General features: G+C 33.3%; 1 protein-coding gene across 2 annotated transcripts in view; it reads right to left on the bottom strand.

Annotated features, from left to right (window-relative positions):
• The window catches only part of LOC114337070 (putative autophagy-related protein 11), a 131,819-nt gene that overhangs the window by 37,586 nt on the left and 72,366 nt on the right, over positions 1–21,867 (bottom strand). For both annotated transcript variants that reach the window (XM_050650870.1, XM_050650871.1), the window contains 2 exons: positions 4,071–6,146; positions 549–718 (listed from right to left, as the gene is read on the bottom strand). In XM_050650870.1, coding sequence (XP_050506827.1) covers positions 549–718; positions 4,071–6,146 — 2,246 coding nt within the window. The remainder of the gene's footprint in view (positions 1–548; positions 719–4,070; positions 6,147–21,867) is intronic.

Genomic DNA, 21,867 nt, shown 5'->3' with positions numbered 1-21,867 from the left:
AGGTTTTGATGCTTGCTTTCAAAAGCTGACAATGGCAATGAAATAAAAAAAGAGCATGGACCTGAAGGCATGATCAAAAATGTGATTGGAAAACCCTAAAGACAACTGCATGATGAGAATTTTTGTCAAAGCTATGGACAAGAATAAAAAAAAATTTGTACTTAATAAAAAGTTTCCTAGACTATGTGATGCAAAAATCTAAGAGGGCATCTTTGAGGTCCACAAATGCGAGATTTGATAAAAGACAACAACTACAGTGAATGTCAAGGATCTACTGGAAGCCTACAGTGATTTGGGCTGCAATATGTCTTGATTCTCACTTGGATTTTTTTCCACAAAATCTTGGAGACGATAGTGATGAAAATGGAGAACGTTTACATCAAGATATTTCCAGTATGGAAAAACGATATCTAGGAAAATGGAGTCAGAAAATGCTGGTTGGCAACTGCTAGATACTTAAAAGAGATATTTCAGCAGCAAGATACTCGAGAAATCCCTCATAACCACCTTTTACTGTAGTAGTCTGTAATTTTCTCATAAAAACTTACCTCTGTAGATCTTGGCAACAGTCTGCAATAATGTCAGTAAAACTAGAAATAGTCTCCAGTGTGGTATCAATTTTGGCAGTTCCATTTAGTTCCTCAAATTCATTTTTGGATTTTTGTTCAGAACTTACTAATGTATTTTCCAACATGCTTTCGGTCTTGGCAAAATTATCCTAAAATTAAAACATTAATTTCTCTTATAGCATAAAATATAAGAAATCCGCCATAATTTATTAGGAACATTAGTCGATAAAAGACTTAGACAAGGACGCAGCCTGTCACCAACCTTACTTAAAAATTGTGTATAGAGGAAACATACAAGAGACCCATACTGAAGACAAAATCCAGCTTGATTTATTTAAGGGAAAATATACCTGGCTACGATTTACTGGGAGCCACTTATGATAAACATCACGGCGTCGCAACCTACATTCGCTGCAATATAGAAAATGGTTTCCTGCTTTCTGCTTCCAATGAAAATAATATACATGAAGTAGTCACCAAAATTGGAGAGATTACCGTAGTTAACATATACAAACCACCAACCACTACATGGAACCCAGAAGTGCTAAAGACTCATCTACATCCTACTATATACATCGGCGACTTCAACAGTCACCACGAATGATGAAAATGAGGAGGCACTAGTAGAATGGTCCGAAGAGCAAAACACATATCTAGTTTTTGATGCCAAAAACAGAGGAACATTTAAATCAGCTGCATGGGGAAAAGAATATAACCCAGACCTATGTTTTGTCTCAAAAGATACCAATGACAGACCACTAACAACTGCGAGAAGTGTCCTTGCAGACTTCCCACATACTCAACCCAGTTGGAATCTTAGAAAAGCAAACTGGAAGAAGTTCTCTGAACAACTAGACCGGACCTTGAGCTGGGTCCCTCCAACCAGCAAACATTATGAGAGGTTTGTGGGTGCAGTAATAAGCGCTGCCAAGGAAACCATCCCTAGGGGCTATCGCAAAGAATACGTGCCCGGATAGACTGAAACATGTGAAGACTTATACGCGAAGTTTCTCGAAAGTGGTGACCGAGAAATAGCCGATGAGCTTTTTCACAACATCGATACAGCTAGACGTCAAAAATGGATAAAGACTGTCGAAAACCTTGACTTCAAAAAATCAAGCCGGCAGGCATGGTCACTGTTGCGGAAAATTGGAGGAGCTAACCAGCTGGAATCCAGAGAGTCTAAAATGTCTCCTAACAAGGTTGCCTTCCATATAATATCTCTATCCAGAGCTCCACGAGATCGAACACATACTACCAACGTGAAAAGAGATTTAAGGGCATTAAAACAAGTGAACAGAGCAACTCCGAATATTCACCAAGAATACTTATTTCTGAACTCACACATGCGCTGAAAGAAATGAAATCAGGTAAAGCACCTGGGTTTGATGGTATCCATCCAGAGTTCTTGATACACAGTGGTGCATACACGAAACAGTGGCTTGCAATGTTCTTTAATGATATACTTCAGTCAGGTAACATTCCTTTCTCACTTAAGCGAACAAAGATAATTGCAATTCCGAAACCGGGCAAATCAAACGATAAGCCAGAAAACTACCGCCCCATAGCTCTACTCAGCATGGTATATAAACTATTAGAAAAGCTTCTCCTCAACAGAATTAGTCACAGGATGCTAGAAAAGGTCCCCATTGAACAAGCTGGCTTACGCCCTCATCGAAGCTGTACGGACCAAGTGCTGTCATTAACAACTTTTATAGAAGCTAGTTTTCAAAAGAAACAAAAGACAGCAACAGTATTTATAGATCTAACAGCAGCATATATGATACTGTTTGGAGACAGGGATTAATATATAAACTGGCCCGTATTATCCCCTGCAGAAAGATGATTAACATCATTGACAACATGCTGACAAACAGTGCCTTCCAGGTTATAATGGGAAAGGAGACGAGTAGACAGATGAAACTTAACAATGGTCTTCCACAGGGTTCTGTCCTTGCCCCTTTACTTTTCAGCATCTATATTGCTGACATGCTTGAAACCGAATCTCGGAAGTTTCGATATGCTGACGACTGGACCCTTGCAACAAGCCATCAATCTTTAGAAACTACTGAAATCACTCTCACGAATGACTTATCCATCCTCAGCGAATACCTTAAGAAATGGAGACTACAACAAGTCCTACAAAAACTGAAGTATCAGCTTTTCATCTCAACAACAAGCTGGCAAACAGAGAATTGCGAGTGTATTTTAATAACAAGCTGTTAAAACACAATAAATACCCGAAATACCTTGGGGTTACTCTAGACAGAACGCTCACATTCAGAGAACACCTGACGAAAACAGCAGCAAAATTGAAAAAACGCAACAATATAATACAGAAACTCTGGGGCGCTACATGGGGCTCCACAGCATCAACTTTAAGATCCTCTGCTCTTGGTCTGATATATCCGGTGGCAGAATACTGTGCACCAGTGTGGCTAAATAGCAGGCATACCCACCTGGTCGACACCCAACTAAACCGTGCTATGCGTATGATAACAGGCACAATTAAGCCCACCCATACAATGTGGCTACCTACCCTTAGTAATATAGCACCACCCAACCTACGCCGCGAACATGCATTGGTTAAAGAATATAACAAAATAATGGACAGTCGCCAGCTTCTAGTCCACACCGACATCCCCGATATTCTTGGAAACCGTCTCCGATCCAGGTTACCCCCTTTACAATCTGCTCAAGCGCTGCAGCAATCCAACTTTGATTTAAATACCCGATGGAGAGAAGATTGGGAAAGTAGGACAAATCCGCATTACCATAGTCTACCGGACATCGGACATCATAGGAAAACCTGGCGAATTTGAACGTCCCCGTAAGATTTGGGCAGCCCTTAAACGAATTCGAACAAACTGTGGAAGATGCGCCGACTCCCTCTACAGATGGGGTAAACTCCCTCGCCTTCTTGTGACTGCGGCGCTGCAAGACAGACGATCAGTCACATTGTTCAGGGCTGCTCACGCAGAGCATACACAGACGACCCTATAGACTTTGTAGTGGCAACCGAAGGGTCAATCGAATATATAAAAAAATTGGACATCTGTTTGTGATGCATTGTATAATGCATAAATCTAAATATATTCTGTGATGTACTTAAGCCATACGCTAAATAAAAATAAATAAATACAAAAGTGGAACAAGATATGTGGACAGATAGGGGTAAAAATTGATGACAACTATATCCATAGTCTTTCGTTTGGCAATGATCAAATAATTTTAGCCGAAGACAGAGACAACATCGTCGACATGATAAACAAGCTGGAAGAAGAATTTGGAAGCTGGTGTTTGAACTTTAATTATATCAGGTGAAGATCCATCATGGATGAAATAAGAGGTCAAGGACAGTCTTGGAATAAGATGAAGGCCTTAGCGCAAAATAGAACCCGATGGCGCGTTTTCCCCTGAAGCTCTATGCTCCACTTAGGTGTTCAAGAACCTTGTCTAGTTAATTTTCAATTATAATTAATAATCATAAATTTTTCTTACCCTAACAACTTGAAGTTCTTCTTCTAACCTTAAGTTAGCCTCATTTTTTTCTGCAATTTCCAATAAAACATTAGACATTTTAATCTCATTCGCATGGACAGCAGCGGCCAGGTGTTCGATCTTGTTATCTCTGTCCAACAGAACCGATGACAACTCTGCCAATTCCTTATCTTTATTGGCAAGATCAGCTTTGCACGTTTTCAAATCAGATTCTTGTTGTAATAGGCTTGTGATCTTGGTATCTCTGTCCAACAGAACCGAAGATAACTCCGATAATTCCTTATTTTTATTGACAAGATCAGCCTTGCAGGTTTTTAAAGCTGTTTCTTGTTGTGACACTTTGGCAGCAAGCTCTAGTCTTATGTTTTCGGAACTCTTAGCAAACTTTTTAAGATTTTGGTTCTCGATCGAGATATTGGTAATGGTGGCTTCCTTGGCAGCTAGATCAATTGCCAGGCAGCTTTGAATATTTTGGCAATTTTTAAAATCATTTTCTAGTTTTTGTATCACAGCTTTATTACATTCTTGTGCTTCGAAATATCGTTTAATAAGGGATTCTTTTTCAGTAAGATTCGACACTGTGTTTCTATATTGCTCCTCTAAACGCGACAGATTCACAGACAGATCTTTAATTTTTCTATTGGAAGCATCACATAAATGTTTATAGTGTTCACCTTGATCTTGCAGCTCAATTTTAAGGTCATTTATCACAGTTTGCAAGGTCTGTTTGTCCTTTTCTAATGCTTCTACTTGACTGTGCATTCTCTCCTTAAGCATGTCATGTTTTGCTTTCTCGATACGAAGCTCTTCACGTAATCGTTCTATGGTTAGTTTTTGCTTTTCAAAACTACGGTGTTTCAGAGCTACATAACTTTTATCATTGTTTAATGACATACTAGATTCGGATGATGAATCCACATCCAGGAACTGTTTACCTTTTTCTTGGTCTGATTCTGCACCATCTTTGTACTCCACAACTTGGGATAGCTTGGAATGCAATTTTTTGAGCATGATATTTTCACATTCCAGGTCTTTTACCTTTGAATATAAAGATTGTAGAGAGTTTTCGTATACGTTTAGTTCGATTTTAATATCACTTTTACAAGTTATTTGACTTTTCCTAATACTGCTAACTTCATCTTTAATGAGCGAAAGTTGTTTTAACATGTTGAAATTTTTGTTTAATGCAGTTTCATATTTCGAATTGATTTTATTGCTTAATATTCTAAGATTAGAAGTTTCTTCTTTTTGTATTGCTAGCTGACTAGATAATTCAGTATTTTTGGACATTTCTTCGGTGTATTTTCTAAGCATGTTCCCACATTCTCCATGCAACTCTTTTTCTTTATTACCCATCTCTGATAACAAACTTTTATAATCTTGTCGTACGAGCTCTAGACTGTTTGCGAGCTCTGTATTATCTTGCAAGAGTTTAGTTTTAGTCTCTCCTTCACTTTTGATAATATCTTTTAGCTGATTGATTTGTTTGACTTTGTTCTCCAAATCCGACTTAATTGCCTCTATTGTATTTCTTGACTCTTGCAATTTTACTTTAATACTCTCATCGGCAGCTTCTTCTTTTGCTAATTCGCTCTGTTTGAGTTTGTCTTTGGTTTGCAATAGTTCCATTTTACACTTTGCTAGAGTTTTTTCGAGCTCTTCAAGTTTGGAATTTCTGATATTTTTTGAGTTGGTTTGAGCATTTTCGAGTGCCTCTTGAAGTTTTTCTGCCTCTTCAACTTTTTTGCTATATTCAATTTCTAATTTCTTGAAAACCACCTCGAAATCAAACTTATTTCTAAGTTCTGACAATTGGTTTTCTTTTTGATCGCACTCTAGTTTAAGCTTGGAATAATCTTTGTTCAGTTCTTGTAGGTTATCTTCCAAATATTTTATTTTTTCCGTTGATTCTCTATCCGATTTCAGCTTGTGGGAATCGTTTACTTTCTTTTCTTCTTCGAGCCTTTCGAGGCTTTTCTGTAAAGCTTCATTTTCTGCCTTGAGGAAATAAATTTGTTCCTCAAAGTACTCGAAGTCTTTTCCATTTTTGTCCCTGTGGTCGAACTGGGGATCCACCTGAAACAAATTTGTATTACTATTTTGTACATTTTGATTGACCACAGCAGAAAGTTTTGCTACACATTATTTAATATTAAAATTCATAAATCACTCCCAAGTTGACATTTTCTGTTTATACAGGGTGTCCCCGAAAATAGTGCGTTCCTTTAAGGTATGAATATAATACACAATATAGAACAAAAAAGTCCTATAACATTTTTTTTCTAAAGTTAACCGTTTCCAAAAAAAATTACATTGTTCGCCATATAAGCGAACTTTTATTTTCATAAAATTAACTAATTTGGCATCACTGTACAAGAACTGTTTGTGATTTAGTTTATTGACACCACAAATGTAGGTCAGACGGGTACACCTGCAAAATAATTGTACCACCCCATGTTTGAAAATCCAACAAAACAAGAATTTGTTTGTTTAGGATGAAGACAGGTAGACCAGGGCGCATCTGTAAAAATATTAGTACATTTGGACGTTGAGAGGTGACTCAAATTTTTTTGCAGAAATTGCTTGAAAATAACTCAAATAATAATATTTGAGTTATCCTCCCACTCAAAGAGGTCCGGAACATTGTTTAAATAATTAAAATGTCAAAAAATGAAGGAAAAATTCGATTTTTTTCTTCGTTTTTTGATTATAACTTTAAAAGTATTCATTTTCGAGAAAAGTTGTACTGACATAAAAGTTGCGTAATTTCCTACAATATAAATTGGCTAAGAGTTTAAAAAATAGTCACCCCTGTTGCAAAATAGCAATAATTACGAAAAAAAACATACAAAAACAAGTATTCGCATTTTACGTTTTTCAACCATTTATGCTACACTTAGGACCTTCATGTTTCACCCAAAAAAACTTTATGATACATTAATACAATACTGTAAATTTCATTAAGATCGGTTCAATACATTTTGCAAAATAAATTTTGCAATCCAGCTTTCGCAAAAAAAATTCATTTTTTCAAAATGTTACAAGACTGAAAATAAAGCAGATAGCAGGTTGAAATTTTTTTTACGTATAAAAGTGTACTGTAACTTTCATTTGCAATTTGCAAAATTAAAATCGAGTAACTACCACGGAGTCAGCATTTTTTTAAAATAAACATTAATTATTGGTGCTACGCGCATGACAGCGGATAGTTTGCTCTGATTGGGCATTCCAATGACCTTTGATAATGATTGATACATTTTAATTTTTATTACATTTCGATATAAATAAATAAATTTGTTTATTGCAAAACAAAAACACATACTCTATCTTTTGAAATAACACTTTTTTTAGCAAAAACTTTCTTTGTTCATATATTTTAACTTAGAGAATAAAAGTTTATTATTTTTAAACATATGCAATCGTTTAAACAATATTTCACAAACAATAATAAAATTAGTTTGATTTTTGTGAAATTAAAATATTAAAATACAACAAAATATAGAGTAAGAAAATAATATATTAGATAAAGATTGGAAGAAATTTTGGTGGAAATCAACTTGTGTGAATCGGACACCGCTGTCCTGCGCGTAGCACCAACAATTAATGTTTATTTAAAAAATTTCCTGACGCCGTGGTAATTAATCGATTTTAATTTTGCAAATTGTAAATAAAGGTACAGTACACTTCTATAAGCAAAAAAACATTCAACTTGCTATCTGCTTTATTTTCAGTCCTGCAACATTTTAAAAAAATGATTTTTTTGCGAAAGCTGGATTGCAAAATTTATTTTGCAAAATCTATTAAACCGATCTTAATGAAATTCACAGTGTTGTTTTACTATATCATAAAGTTTTTCTGGGTAAAATATGAAGGTCCTAAGTGTAGCGTAAATTGTTGAAAAACGTGAAATGCGAATACTTGTTTTTGTATGGTTTTTTCGCAATTATTGCTATTTTGCAACAAGGGTGACTATTTTTTAAATTCACAGCCAATTCTGTATTGTAGGAAATTTAATCATGCAACTTTTATGTCAGTACAACTTTTCTCAGAAATGAATAGTTTTAAAGTTATAATCGAAAAACCAATAAAAAAATCGAATTTTTCCTTCATATTTTGACATTTTGATTATTTAAACAATGTTCCGGACCATTTTGAGTGGGAGGATACCTCAAATATTATTATTTGAGTTATTTTCAAGCAATTTCTGCAAAAAAAATTGAGTCACCTCTCAACGTCCATCTCAAAACAGATGCGCCCTGGACTAAGGGTTTAATGTGAATACTTATGGCTAAAATGCTGCAGCTATTTTTGAATCGTGTCTATGTTTAGATTTGTGAATACATAGTTGTCAGATTTCAATTTGCATACCAAAATGTATTTTGGTTTTTTAGCCAAACGGTTGCATTTAGAAAAAAATGTTATAAGACTTTTTTGCTCTACATGGTGTCTTCTACCTATACCTTTAAGGAACGCACTATTTTCGGGGACACCCTGTATAAATTTATATTTTAATACATTTACAAGGTGCAGCATTATGGCGAGGAAGTCTTATTACTCATTTGTCGTAAAATATACGAAAGAAAAATTTTTAAGCTTATAAACATTTAAAGTAACTTAATTTTTTTTTTTCAGTTGCAGTCCCGAGCAGGTTCCAGGAAGAACCATCTCTTAATGAGGGGGCAATGTTACAAACATGGCGCGAGGTTAATCTGGATGTTACGCGCGCGGTTTGAAATGTAAAATAAATTGTACAAGTAATTAAAAATAAATTATATGTGTTAGTTTTAGTATATGTTATAGTGTATTATAAATTATTGTAAATAATAAATGAATTAAATATTAAATGTGTGTAAATAAAGTTTTTATTACTTTGTTATACTATGAAGTGGTAAAAATATAAATAACTCCGGAACAAAATTTATTATTAAATCTTACGTTGTTTATATATTGTGTATAAGTTGTTTATACATTGTGTATAAGTAAACAATGACGTTTAATCTTTTACATACTTGGTTTAGTGCATATAGTTATCACCTCATTTATTAAAATCAGTTGTTAAGGGAAGATATCGTTTGAAATCAACATTTCAAGCACATTTTTGTGTTTATTTTTAAAGTAAGGTACACTTATTTTTTGAAATTAATGCATATTAAGTACAATTCACAGAATATCCAAAAAAATTTCAAGGAAAAATATTGAAAAATAAGGCAATAGTGGCAAATTTTTACAGACACCTCCAAAAAAATGCAATTTGCGGTGGATATCAGAACTCATCACTGGATTATAAGAAACAAAAAACTCAAAAAGATTTTACTAGCTTATGAGTTTCTCGAGGTAACGCTGTCGACTTTTTTCTTTATTTTTAACGATTTTTTGAGTTCTTGGTGTCACTCGGAAGTAAAAAGAAAACGAAATTATTTGTAACAAAACGGTGAAAATCAACATATTTATTATTGCCAAACAAAAAATATGCATAAAAACAAATATATCTCTACAGTGTTACCACGGTTCCCGGGAAGGGGGGTTATCGTGGGAAGTCTTGTCACTGGGAATTTTCCGGCGTCAACTTATTTCTTAATGATTCTTTAGTCAAAATTCACTGAGAGCGAAATCGCAGCACGTTCTTTTTTTAATTAAGCGCGAAATGCATTTTTTCTGCACAAATTCCGTAAGTATTTTACATCGTTTGAAATTCATATTGTATTTCCAATTTTTTTTTCATTCAAAACTATCAGAAGTAGTTTTTGGGACCTTAATACATTAGCCTGAATTTTTTCAGATTTTTCTGACTACTCTAAGACCACTTTTTGAGGCTTTGAAAATGATTTTTTCACTTTCTTAACAGTTTTAAACGCTTTTGAGACAGTGCTCTTTTTCCGGGTGTGAGTATATAAATATACTTTATTCAATTTAATGATATTATTAGTATACATATAAACACAAAATACAAGCTTAAATTAGGCGTCAATTTGAAAAACAAACTAATATACTCACGGACAAAAATTTTGCACATTTTGAAATTAACGTGTGAAATAAAAAAAATTGTGCTGCCCCCAGTGTCATAGAAATAGGATTTCTTTTCAGAATCCGATGTTTTAATGTTTCATATAAATGGTATAATCGGATTTAAATTTAATGTGGGCTATATGGTGGCCAATATAATTTTTAAATTGAACCTCATTAAGGTAAGTATTCACTATTCTACCGACATTAAAACCTGCGTCATGGTACACGAATTTGTTATCCAATATGGCTGGTAAATGGCAAAACATGATCTTCTAAAATGTTTTTAATGTACAGCTGTCATTCACCCAATCACCTCCACAAGTACAGTATTTCCTTACCAAGAAATACCACTCCATAGCACTATGCCGCCACCACCAAAATTAACCCTCTGTATGAGGTTACATCTGGCATACCGTTCACCATATGCAAGCAAGATTTACAAGACTTCGTCTACAGAAGAGTTGGCGAATAGTATGTCAGTTGTAACCTCATACAGAACGTTAGTTTTGGTGGTGGCGACATAGTGCTACGGAGCGGTATTGCTCTGAAAGGACATACCGAACACGTGAAGGTGAATAGGCGAATGCCAACTGATATGTACATTGAAAACATTTTAAAAAATCATGTTTTGCCATTTGAAAGCCATATTGGGTATGTCATTTTGGTGTTAATGCACTTCTTCTTGTCGTTAGCATAGTGAATACTTATCTTGATGAGATTCAATTTAAAAATTATATTGGCCAGTATATAGCCCAGATCAGATTTAAATTTGATTATAGTATTTATGTGATACTTGGCATTCGGAAAATAAATCCTATTCCTATGATACAGGGGGGCTAAGGATAGCAGCACAAAAAATTTCATTCCACATGCATATGCAATATTTTTGTCCGAGAGTATATAAGTGAGATATGTAAGTGAGAAAAAGTGGTCTTAGAGTAGTCAGAAAAATCTGAAAAAATTCAGGCTAATGTCACCAAAACTACTTCTGATGGTTTTTGAAAGAAAAAAAATATTGGTAATACAATATGAATTTCAAACGATGTAAAATGCTTACGGAATTTGTGCAGAAAAAATGCATTTCGCGCTTAATTAAAAAAAGAACGTGCTGCGATTTCGCTCTCAGTGAATTTTGACTAAAGAATCATTAAGAAATAAGTTGACGCCGGAAAATTCCCAGTGACAAGACCTCCCACGATAACCCCCCTTCCCGGGAACCGTGTTACCTCATGAAAAGAAAATCTATGCAAATTTTCAGATGGATCGGTCGAGTAGTTTTTCAGTTACAATGTATTTGAAAAAGCAGTTTTGAGAAAAATGCGTTTAAAGTTTTGACAACTGCATCTCGTAAAGTGATGCACATTGGAATATGTTTTTTGAATCGCGGCGTAATCTACAAAAGAGAAGGCGAACAGTTGTTTAACGTTTCTCACTACGCTCAAGCGGGCTGGCGCTAAGTCGCGGCAAAGCGAGTCGAAAGTAGGGATATTCAACACGTAGCGAAAAAGGCTGTTATTTTGCTATTTACTCCGGTCTATCAAATAATAGATCAACAATACCCAGTGAACAAAAATCATTGGTCTAATAAATATAAAATGTACCACCAACATTATACCTGATCTTTTTGAAAGTGATTTAATGATAAAAATGCGTAAGTCAGAATTATAAAGCCAAAAAAAAGAAAGAAAAAATACTTAAAAAAAAATAAAATAAAAAATCAATGCGAAAATCCCAATAGTTGGCTGTATACCGTAGTTTAAAAAACCAATACAGAAGTAAAAACTTCGAGATATATTCTGGTATAAAATCGTTTATTTAAAACTATAAAATGTCATGGATTGCAAAACGTTTTCGTTCTATACAGAACATCTTCAGTGCCTAGAATGAAGTATTTCCACGTTAGTTTAAAGCAAAAGGTTAAAATTGTGACTGTTAAAATGAAAAATGTGGGAATACTTACATCCTGCCGAGTAGTTTGAAACTAGCACACTGTAAATAGTGTTAACCTCATTGTATATGGTTTACATAATATAATATATTAAAATTTTATGACTACAAGTCGATGTTGATAGATAAAGTGGAACACATGCTAAAAGGGTGCCATGGTTCCCTGCTCGAAGATGCTAGGTACTTGCCAATTCTAGATTGCTAGGTACTTGAGATTTCCAGAGACATGAGGACCAGCCCCAATTGCGTTAATCGCCAAACCACTTTAAATCGTCCTTTTACTCCTATCCATCGACAACTATTCCCTTAATCCAACCCTAGTTTTATCTCATTATTCCCCTCACCCCTTCCCCTTTACTCCTATGCTCCACTTTTTCCCCCTCCCCGCTTTTTCCACTACCACACTAGTTTCTAACAATCTTCTCTTTCCATACTAATCACCCATTAACACATATCTCAACTTGCATCTTCTTTTCCACTTCATTATTGCCTCTCCCACTATCTCATCCCTAACACAGTTTTGATTCTTCTATTTTCCTATCCTTCATATTTTTCTCCATTCCTAGTCATTTCTGGTTTGACCCCGTGTCTCTGTCTTTTTTCAGGTCCTCTATATCTCATCTCACCATTTCTTTCATAATTTATTTAAATGGCTCTTATTATTAATAATCCTTAAATCTGTCTGGTTTATTGTCTCTTTGGAATGTACCTTATCACTCATTTTATCCTATTGCCTGTTATGTTACTTACTCATTTTCTCTCATCTCCGTTTACAATAAAAAAAAACACCACACAGCCAATCACTCTAGTCTGTCATATATATCACTTTCCTTACTTAGTAACATTCTGTCACTACTTTCTTTTTAGATTCTTAGACTTTACTTAACAATAGGATACTGCACACCTACATCCATTATGATCCATTCAGTCAAACTTCTTTCAGACTATAACATTTAAGTTTTAATGCATTCACTATTCTTTTTTCATCTATCTTTTCATTTCCAATCATATCAGGCAACTTCCAATATCCATTTATCCCAATTTAAAATAATTTTTTCACATTTTACATTTGTTTGATTTCAGTAGCAATCACATACGTTCATTAAGTTCTGCACTTAAATATATTTCATTTAGTTCAGTCTGTTCACTCCACTATCACCAATAGAAATCAATCTCATACTTCTCTATTTCATATACTTATTCAATTTAGATTCTTCTTTACATACTGACACCAACCCACAATTTGACTTATATTGGTAGCTCTCATTCTAATTATTTTATTCACTAATCTACGTTGGTAGCCTATCAAGATACATTACTTCCAATTCATTCAGTCCTTCCAAAACTACATAAAGATGAATTAGACTTTATGTCACATAGTTTAATTTTATTATATTATTACATACTTTTATTCATTCCACAATATTATATACAATCATTTCCTTTACACATATATCTACCTCACTAACAGTAATCTTTAGTTATTTCATTTTGTCAACAATTATTTTCCAACATTTAACAGACATAATTATTCATTGCAATAGTATACTAATAAATTTAACACAATAAATAGCCACCTTTTGTATTATACTGTTTTCTCGCAATATTCTACCGTTTACCTTCAACCTGTTGCCTGCTTGCCTTGTTAGACAACCAACAGTACATCACATAAAAATACTCTTAAATTCTGGTTTTTTGGTTTGTTTAGCTTTGTTTTTCCACGCAAGTCTAATTATCTTTTGTTATGTAGTGTATTTCCTTGTTTCAACAAAACTCAACTTTCATCTCGTCATTTCACATTCGATGACGTCACAACTTAAACCATGAAATATATCTGCATTAAATTTAATGAATCTACCTATAAGTTATTCTGGAATAGAGAGTTGCTAATTTAAACTTTACAGTAGATTTTATTATTCAAATAATTTAAATTATTTTTGCAGACAAACCTTTGCATTTTGTAAAAAATCCAAAATCAAATGAAACTTAACCAAAAATTGGCTTTATCTTGTCATGTCATGTCACTCTTGTCAAATTGTATATCCACTTCCTAATTTCTCAGTTGGTCTGTGCCCATTGAATTGGCAAGTACCTAGCATCTTCGAGCAGGGAACCATGGCATCCTTTTAGCATGTGTTCCACTTTATCTATCAACATCGACTTGTAGTCATAAAATTTTAATATATTATATTATGTAAACCATATACAATGAGGTTAGCACTATTTACAGTGTGCTAGTTTCAGACTACTCGGCAGGATGTAAGTATTCCCACATTTTTCATTTTAACAGTCACAATTTTAACCTTTTGCTTTAAACTAACGTGGAAATACTTCATTCTAGGCACTGAAGATGTTCTGTATAGAACGAAAACGTTTTGCAATCCATGACATTTTATAGTTTTAAATAAACGATTTTATACCAGAATACATCTCGAAGTTTTTACTTCTGTATTGGTTTTTTAAAAAAATACTTCGTAAAGCGTGTCAAGCAAGCTTGATGCTCTGGAAATATCAAAAATTCCTAACATTATTAATTAACTTGCATAAATATTAAGAGGCTACAGTAGGGCGTCATCAAAACAGAAAACGCGTTCCAAGATTGCGGCTTTAATTTTCAATATTTTGTCGAGATATGACACACATATTCGTAATATAGTAAAGAATGCCGATACAGAGACCAATTTGAGAAATATGTTAGTATGTGGAAATTACTCTATAACTAAATACAATATTAAAATACGAGCCTGTACCGCCATTAAGAACAAAAAATACACTTTCTTCAAATAAACTTTTTTATCCCATGCCTAGATTTTGTGTCTATTGGAACTACTAAAATTTTTTGAAGTTATACTTCTTTAGGCGCGATTGAGAGTAAAATTGTTCATAAATCTGCGCGTATGCGCACACAGACAGTAAGACGTTAGTTGCTAATCTTTCAAATTATGTATCAGCGCAAATAAGCCATTAAAATAATGTATTAGTGTTTTTTAGTAAATGTATTATTTATTATAATTTTGTGTCTTTGGATTTGTCTTCCTTGGGCGTAAAATAATAAAACATCTATTTTTATATTTCACTTGTCACCGTGATTTGTAATTATGTATATCTGAAACGTCAGTAACATGCGCCTTGATGGCCTGGTTGGTAGAGCATTGGACCAGAGATCGAGAAATCGCGAGATTGCGGGTTCAAATCCCTGACGATTCATACTTTTTTCTTTTTTTTTTTTAATATTTGGCATTGTTAAGTTTTGGTTATTATTGTTAATTTTTTGTATTATAACTGTTTAGTATATTTATTTCGTTAAAATTATATAATAGAAGTATAACTTCTTACGTGCATACAAAGTACACACACATTCTTTTTTTATCTCTAACAAGAAATCAAACGTATTATAACTAAGTAACTGATTAGTCAACATAGAGAAATAGCCATTTTGACAAATCTGCGTCAGATTTCTAAAAAGTTCCATTAAAAAAAAAGGTTGCGTTAAAACTAGTTATAAGTGCTTTTAGCGCTCTATGAACTAAATATAATAAGACGGCTCTTCTTTCGCTTCATAACGAAATGACCATTTATTATTGTTTTATTGATAACATAAAATTTTCACCATTTTTTTTTATTTTTATAAGTATTTATTCACTAATAATAAAATTGTTTTTCTATTACTTCCATTTAGCACGCCTATGAGTAATATGTCAAAATATTGATCTTAGGCCTCTATTAGACTAGGTAACTGGTGACGCAACTGGTGGCGCAACTAGTGGGCCCACCAAATTTAAGCACAAAAGAATACGGGCAACTGGTGGTCGATAATAGCCACCAGTAAAAATAATAAAATGCATAGTGAATGTTATTTAGTAGTTTAGTTGAGAATAATATAACATCAAACGATTCGTGTTTCTTCTTGCCCTTTTAATAAAAAAGAATAGGAGAGTGAAAAGGAGTCGAAAAATTTATATACATACAATGTTGGCTACCAGAGAAGGAAGAGGGATGTATTATACGTTATTTCCTGAACTTTGTGCCGACGAAGTAAAATTTTTCAGTATTTTCGCATGTCAAAATCGCCATTTTTGGAACTCTTGGACTACATTACGTGGTATTGATACAAAAATGAGGAAATGTAGGAAAACTTATATAAAGATTTTTCTAAAATTAAATCTACAGCTTTTATAATTTTTATGTCACTCCTCTCACAAACAAAGCGCGCGGTTATGTAACATAATTGTTGAACTAATTAATCAAATTAAATGTTACGAATTAAAAATGAAAGAAGAATATTAAAGCTATCTTATAGTTATAATACAAAGAAAAAAATATTGCATAAGCACAGTGTGGGTGGAAAATGTGACTTACATAAATCTTCTCATAATACTAATTTTCGATATTGTGAAATATAAAGATACTTTACATACCATTTTTTTGACATACCTCGTATAAAATGGACAAAATTTGATATCTGATGATTCCTTTTTATATTTTAGGCTATGCAGAGCATTTTATAAAGAATAACTTTTTTTCGTAAAGTTGATAGATAATAAAAAAGTTTCCCATATGGATTCAAGTTACGCAGACATACTGTATAACAGCTCAATTTTTTTTAATTTTCCAATTGTAATGTCGCATTTGGATTCAGCATAATCAAAAAGAAAATACAAACATTTTTGATCAAGGTAAAATGATGAATTCACCGATATTTCTAAAATATTTTATAAAAACAGCTTTTATTATTTAAACAATGAATAAACAATTAGTGTCTAAATCTACGAGAAGAACCTTTTACTCTAACATATTTATAAACCAACAAAAAAAGTTTTAGAAAAATATACGCTTGTTAAATTTTTTTCGAAACAATGCAAGTTTTCAATCTACCCTCATTCCCCTATAAATAATGAAATTATTGCAAAATTTTTATATATTTAATTTTAATTAACGGCAACAATTTCTGGTGGCGCAACCAGTTGCCGTAGTCTAATAGGTCTCATTTACTTAAATGCCCCGTGACGTCATGAGTCACTAGTGGAGCAACTTGGTGGCGCCACCAGTTGCCTAATATAATAGCGGCCTTAGATAATGTCAAATATTGCCAGTGTTGCCAAAGTTTCGCAGAACTTTCAAAAAGGGTATGATACTATCTACCGAAGTTATATTGATGACGGACTACTGTAGGCTCTTAATAAAAAAAATAATGTGGCAACCTCATATACAATATACACGAAATAATCAAGCAGTCTACTGTCGGATTCCACTATTAATTAATTAATTATGCATGTCATTGTATTGTATACCAACTCACTAACAATACTAACATTGACATTGTTCGTATGTAAATTCAAGGCCAGCGACGAATCCAGTAAACTTTTTTCAATTGTCTCTTCCATCTCATTAAAACGTCTACAAAGAAGCGGCAACAGCGTCACCTCCTTGTAGCACGTATCGCAAAAGTTCCTTAGAAATTTCCTCGATTTTTCCCGCAAAAGAATCACGTCACTAGGTGTCAGACCCGCACAAAAAAAGTGTATCTTTCTACCGCATAGTTCACATTCACAAAACTCTTTACTTTTACCGAAATATTCACCACATTCTAGGCATTTTTCTTCCATGGTTTCGTGATTTTTTAAAATCCGGTTCTGTTAACAACTATTTCTTTATCATTTTGTGTACGTCTCCGTTTTTAAGATCATAAAACAGCTGATAAGAAGAGTATGTTAAATACGAGTTTCTAATTAAGGTATATGGTTATTTGTGACTAATGCGTTGAATACGGGTTAAAAAGATGTGCGTTATTCGAAAATACAAACGGTAATTGAGAATCGCACCCAAAATTGGAAACAGATAAATAAAAAGAGACAAAACCAAGGCGACTGGGTCGTTAGTTTAGTCGACCATTCGCTCACATTTTGCTGATTGAATACAAATGAGAATTTCGAGAAACCAGATATTTTGTTCACTATGCTTATGTAATATTTATAGGTTATAGGTACCAATTATTGTAGGAAGTACGTGAGATAGTTTAAACTGAGTTTAGTGGGTGGATGAGAAAAATAGTATTTGTACCAAAATGTAAAACAAGTTTCCCTGTTTCATACACCAGGCGTAGTTAAGAATTTAGTCCATCTTGTGAGGCAATTCTCGTATGAAAAAAATTCTGGTTCGGGTTCTTTGCGGATACCCGTTCAAAAGTGTCTTCGTTAACCCGTAACTACCGACAGGGCCGGCGATAACGGGCCTGCAAGGGATGCATTGCAGGCGGGCGCCCCTGTTTGGGGGGCGCCAGAATGAGCTTTTTTTCTGCTGGTATTATGTAAAATACTAAAATAGAAAAATAAATTTTTTTAATAATTCTTCATAATAAATAATACCCTAATCGTTTTTAATACCATAATCGTTTTTCGTTTTAAATAATACCCCAATCTGTGTTTGTTTGTTAGTTTTGAATATCACATAATAATATACAAAAATATGCAATGCCGCGTAGAATTCTTACCATGTAGTATTATAATTTATTGATCAAAGATATCATATTTCAACTAAACAACTTTGCTCTTAAATGAGAATGCTTTGTTTATGTTCTTCAAATTCCTTGCAAGTTGTTAGTTTTGTATCAGCAGTTATGAGAGGAAATGAATGATTTCTAGTAGAATATACAATATTGTGATACTGTTTTCTTGCCGCCTGCGCCTGCCTAATTTAAGTATATGTACCTATTAATAGGTATCAAGTTATGTATTAATCCCATAAAATCCCACATACCGGGTGTCCACTTATATTTTCTCCCATTTTAACTGCCTATAACTTCTAAACGACTCAAGATAGAAACTTTATTTTAGTAAAAGTTTTGTTTGAATGGATTGAATTTTTTATATCTCTTTTAAATAAAAAATGGCGGATTTTTGAAAAAAAAAACGTTGACTTTTTTTATTGAAACACCCAGTATATTCTTTTGTAAATTGAAAGAACAGTCATTTACCTATCCAGAGATATAACGTTTTTTAAAATCGGTTGTGAATGACTGAACATTTAATTTTTAAAATGAGAGATGCAATATGGAACTCACATAACATAATATAATATCAATTTGTTTAGTTATGTTATTTAGTTATGTGATATCCACGTTGCACCTCTCATTTTAAAAATTAATTACTTAGTCATTTGACAACCGATTTTAAAAAGCTTTATATCGCTGGATAGGTGAATGACCGTTCTTTAAATTTACAAAAAAATATACTGGGTGTTCCAATAAAAAAAGTCAACAAAACTTTTTGCAAAAATCCGCCATATTTTTTTCGTAATTGAAAGCGACATAAAAAACTCAATCCATTCTGACAAAACTTCTACTAAAACAAAACATTTCAACGAAAACCGCATATTTCTATCTTGAGCCGTTTAGACGTTATGAGCAGTTAAAATGGGGGAAAATATAAGAGGACACCCGGTATTTAAAATAAACATTTTACATAAAATTTAGTTTAGAGCTCTTTTATTATGTATTTCATGTGATTATAATACAGAATAGTTTGTCAGTTGTACTCTGCAATTAAAGAATCTAGCGTTCAATTAATATAAAATTATATTTGTTAAGTACTCAACATTATTATTAATTTAAAAGCCGAAAAAGAAGAAATGACACAAAAAAACAATCTTAGCTCTCTTAGCCAATTTCTTAAAAAAGTTAAAGTGAAGTTGTTTTGTCAGATGATGGGTCCAATAAAACTGTAACCGAACTTTATTTACCGGGGACATTTGCGGATAGCGGGACACCGACTTAGTCGGTGCCTCGCTGCCCGGAACACATATTTTTAGGACACAAGGCCATAATCAAGTCATTAATAGGGAGAAAAGCTCTTCTAGCTACCCCTAAAATCAGGTGGTTTAACCACAAAAAGTAATACAGATACAGAGGATCTTCCATTACCCAGGGCATCCAAGGTAACGTTCAGTACAAAGCCTCCTCATTCGTTATGTACTTCGATGGGGAGGGGTGGTGGTACAGCTTGGGGTCAGATAGATTCAGGGTCAGGTTAAGCAGTGTGACCGGTTTGATCTTCGGACATGTGGGTCTCATTGTTCCATTTGAACACACATAATGTTCCCGAGGCTGGATTTGTATGAGTATCTGTGTGTGGGTGGGGGGGGGGGGGGCGCCTGTGGTAGTTTTGCAGGCGGGCACCTTATACCCTAGCGCCGTCACTGACTACCGACGAGGATGTTTCAGGACGTAGACACTGACATGCGGTATGTCATACCGTTGCCTACTTTTACTTTGTTTTAAATATTAATTTTTCTTATTTGTTTCGTATTTGTTTATTACATCAACTACGGAATGATTCTTCACATTGCTGTTGTAGCTGTAGAATAAAATGGTGCTCCAAATAAAATAAACTTTATTTTTTCAAGAAAATTATGAACGGCTGCATAGTATGTATTTGAAAAATGTTGGGAGGTTCTTACAAAATCCTGTAACTTAATTAGGTACAAAAAAACTTGAGTATTGGTAAGGTAACTTAAAAATAGCAAAATAGTGCTTTCCACTACTTGAAGGTAAAACAACTGGATGAACTCGCTGCCATACTAATAGAGAAATAATACACTGGACTGCTTTTAACTATACAGGGTGATTGATTAGTGGGGTAAAGCTCAATAGATCCGATATAGTAATAGATAGCCATAAAAGTTAGTAACAAAAATTGTAGCCAACTTTGAGCTCCACATTTCAAAATTAATTACAACGTTACAGGGTGTTCGATAACATCGTGGCAGACCAAACTTATGTTTTTTTAAATGGAACACCCTAGATTTTATCTTATATTCGAAATATTCTTAACTTCCCCATTACAAAAATATAAAAGCCTGTTATATTATACAGGGTATTAACAAAGTTATAACCAATTTTCTATGAAAATCGTAACAAGTTCAGCTCCCTTTATACATAAAAATAAGCACAACAGCAATGGTTTATTGGTGTCATATTTTTTTGTTGATTGTGAAAATTTTTGGGAATGGTTGATATTGCTAATTTTTTTTACAGGGTGAGTCAAAACGCAAGTACATTATTTTCTCAGTGATTTTAAATGGAACACCCTGTATTTTATGTCACTGTCGAAAAGTACCGTGACCGTACTTTAATTTTTGTATAATATTTCCTGTGTCTAAATTTATTAGTTTTCGAGATATTTTCATTTTTCAGAGCAAATTATTAATTAGGGGTCTAAATCTTTCCAAATTTTAAGTAAGCCATGACTGAATTTTTAAAACTGCTAATTTAAGGTTACTGATTATCAATCCGGTAATGTAAATGTAACAAATAAAGAAAGAAAAATAGTTTATTAGTTATAAATTTTACAAAAAAAATAATAGACACAAAATACAACATTTTGTGAAAACAATTAAAAACTTCTTTTGTATGTAAATGTAACAAATGTAACAAATAAAGAACGAAAAATAATTTATCAGTAAAAAATTGTACAAAAAAAACATGAACACACAATACAATATTTTTGAAAAAAATAAAAGCTACTTTTAGTAAAATATTTCTATATTTAATTACATAAGGTGTTCAAAATGAATTGAGTGAATGGGTTACTTACACTACGAAGCATTTGTAAATTAACAGTTCGAAATACACTTTGTATTCTATTTTTCATCTCATCCCTTGTTATTGGAGGCATTTTATAACCTTCATTCTTAACGTAACCCCAAAAAATCAGTCCAGTTTATTAAATTTTGGTTATTTGGGTCGCCACGCAACTGGTCCATTGAAATATGAAAATATCTCGAAAACTAATAAATTTAGACATAGGGAATGTTGTAGAGCCAAATGATGATGATGATGATGATGATA

Source organism: Diabrotica virgifera, chromosome 5, assembly GCF_917563875.1.
Source record: "Diabrotica virgifera virgifera chromosome 5, PGI_DIABVI_V3a".
Classification (NCBI taxonomy): Eukaryota; Metazoa; Arthropoda; class Insecta; order Coleoptera; family Chrysomelidae; genus Diabrotica; species Diabrotica virgifera.
Note: the sequence above shows the minus strand (reverse complement) of the source record. Positions and strands in the feature narration are given on the sequence as shown.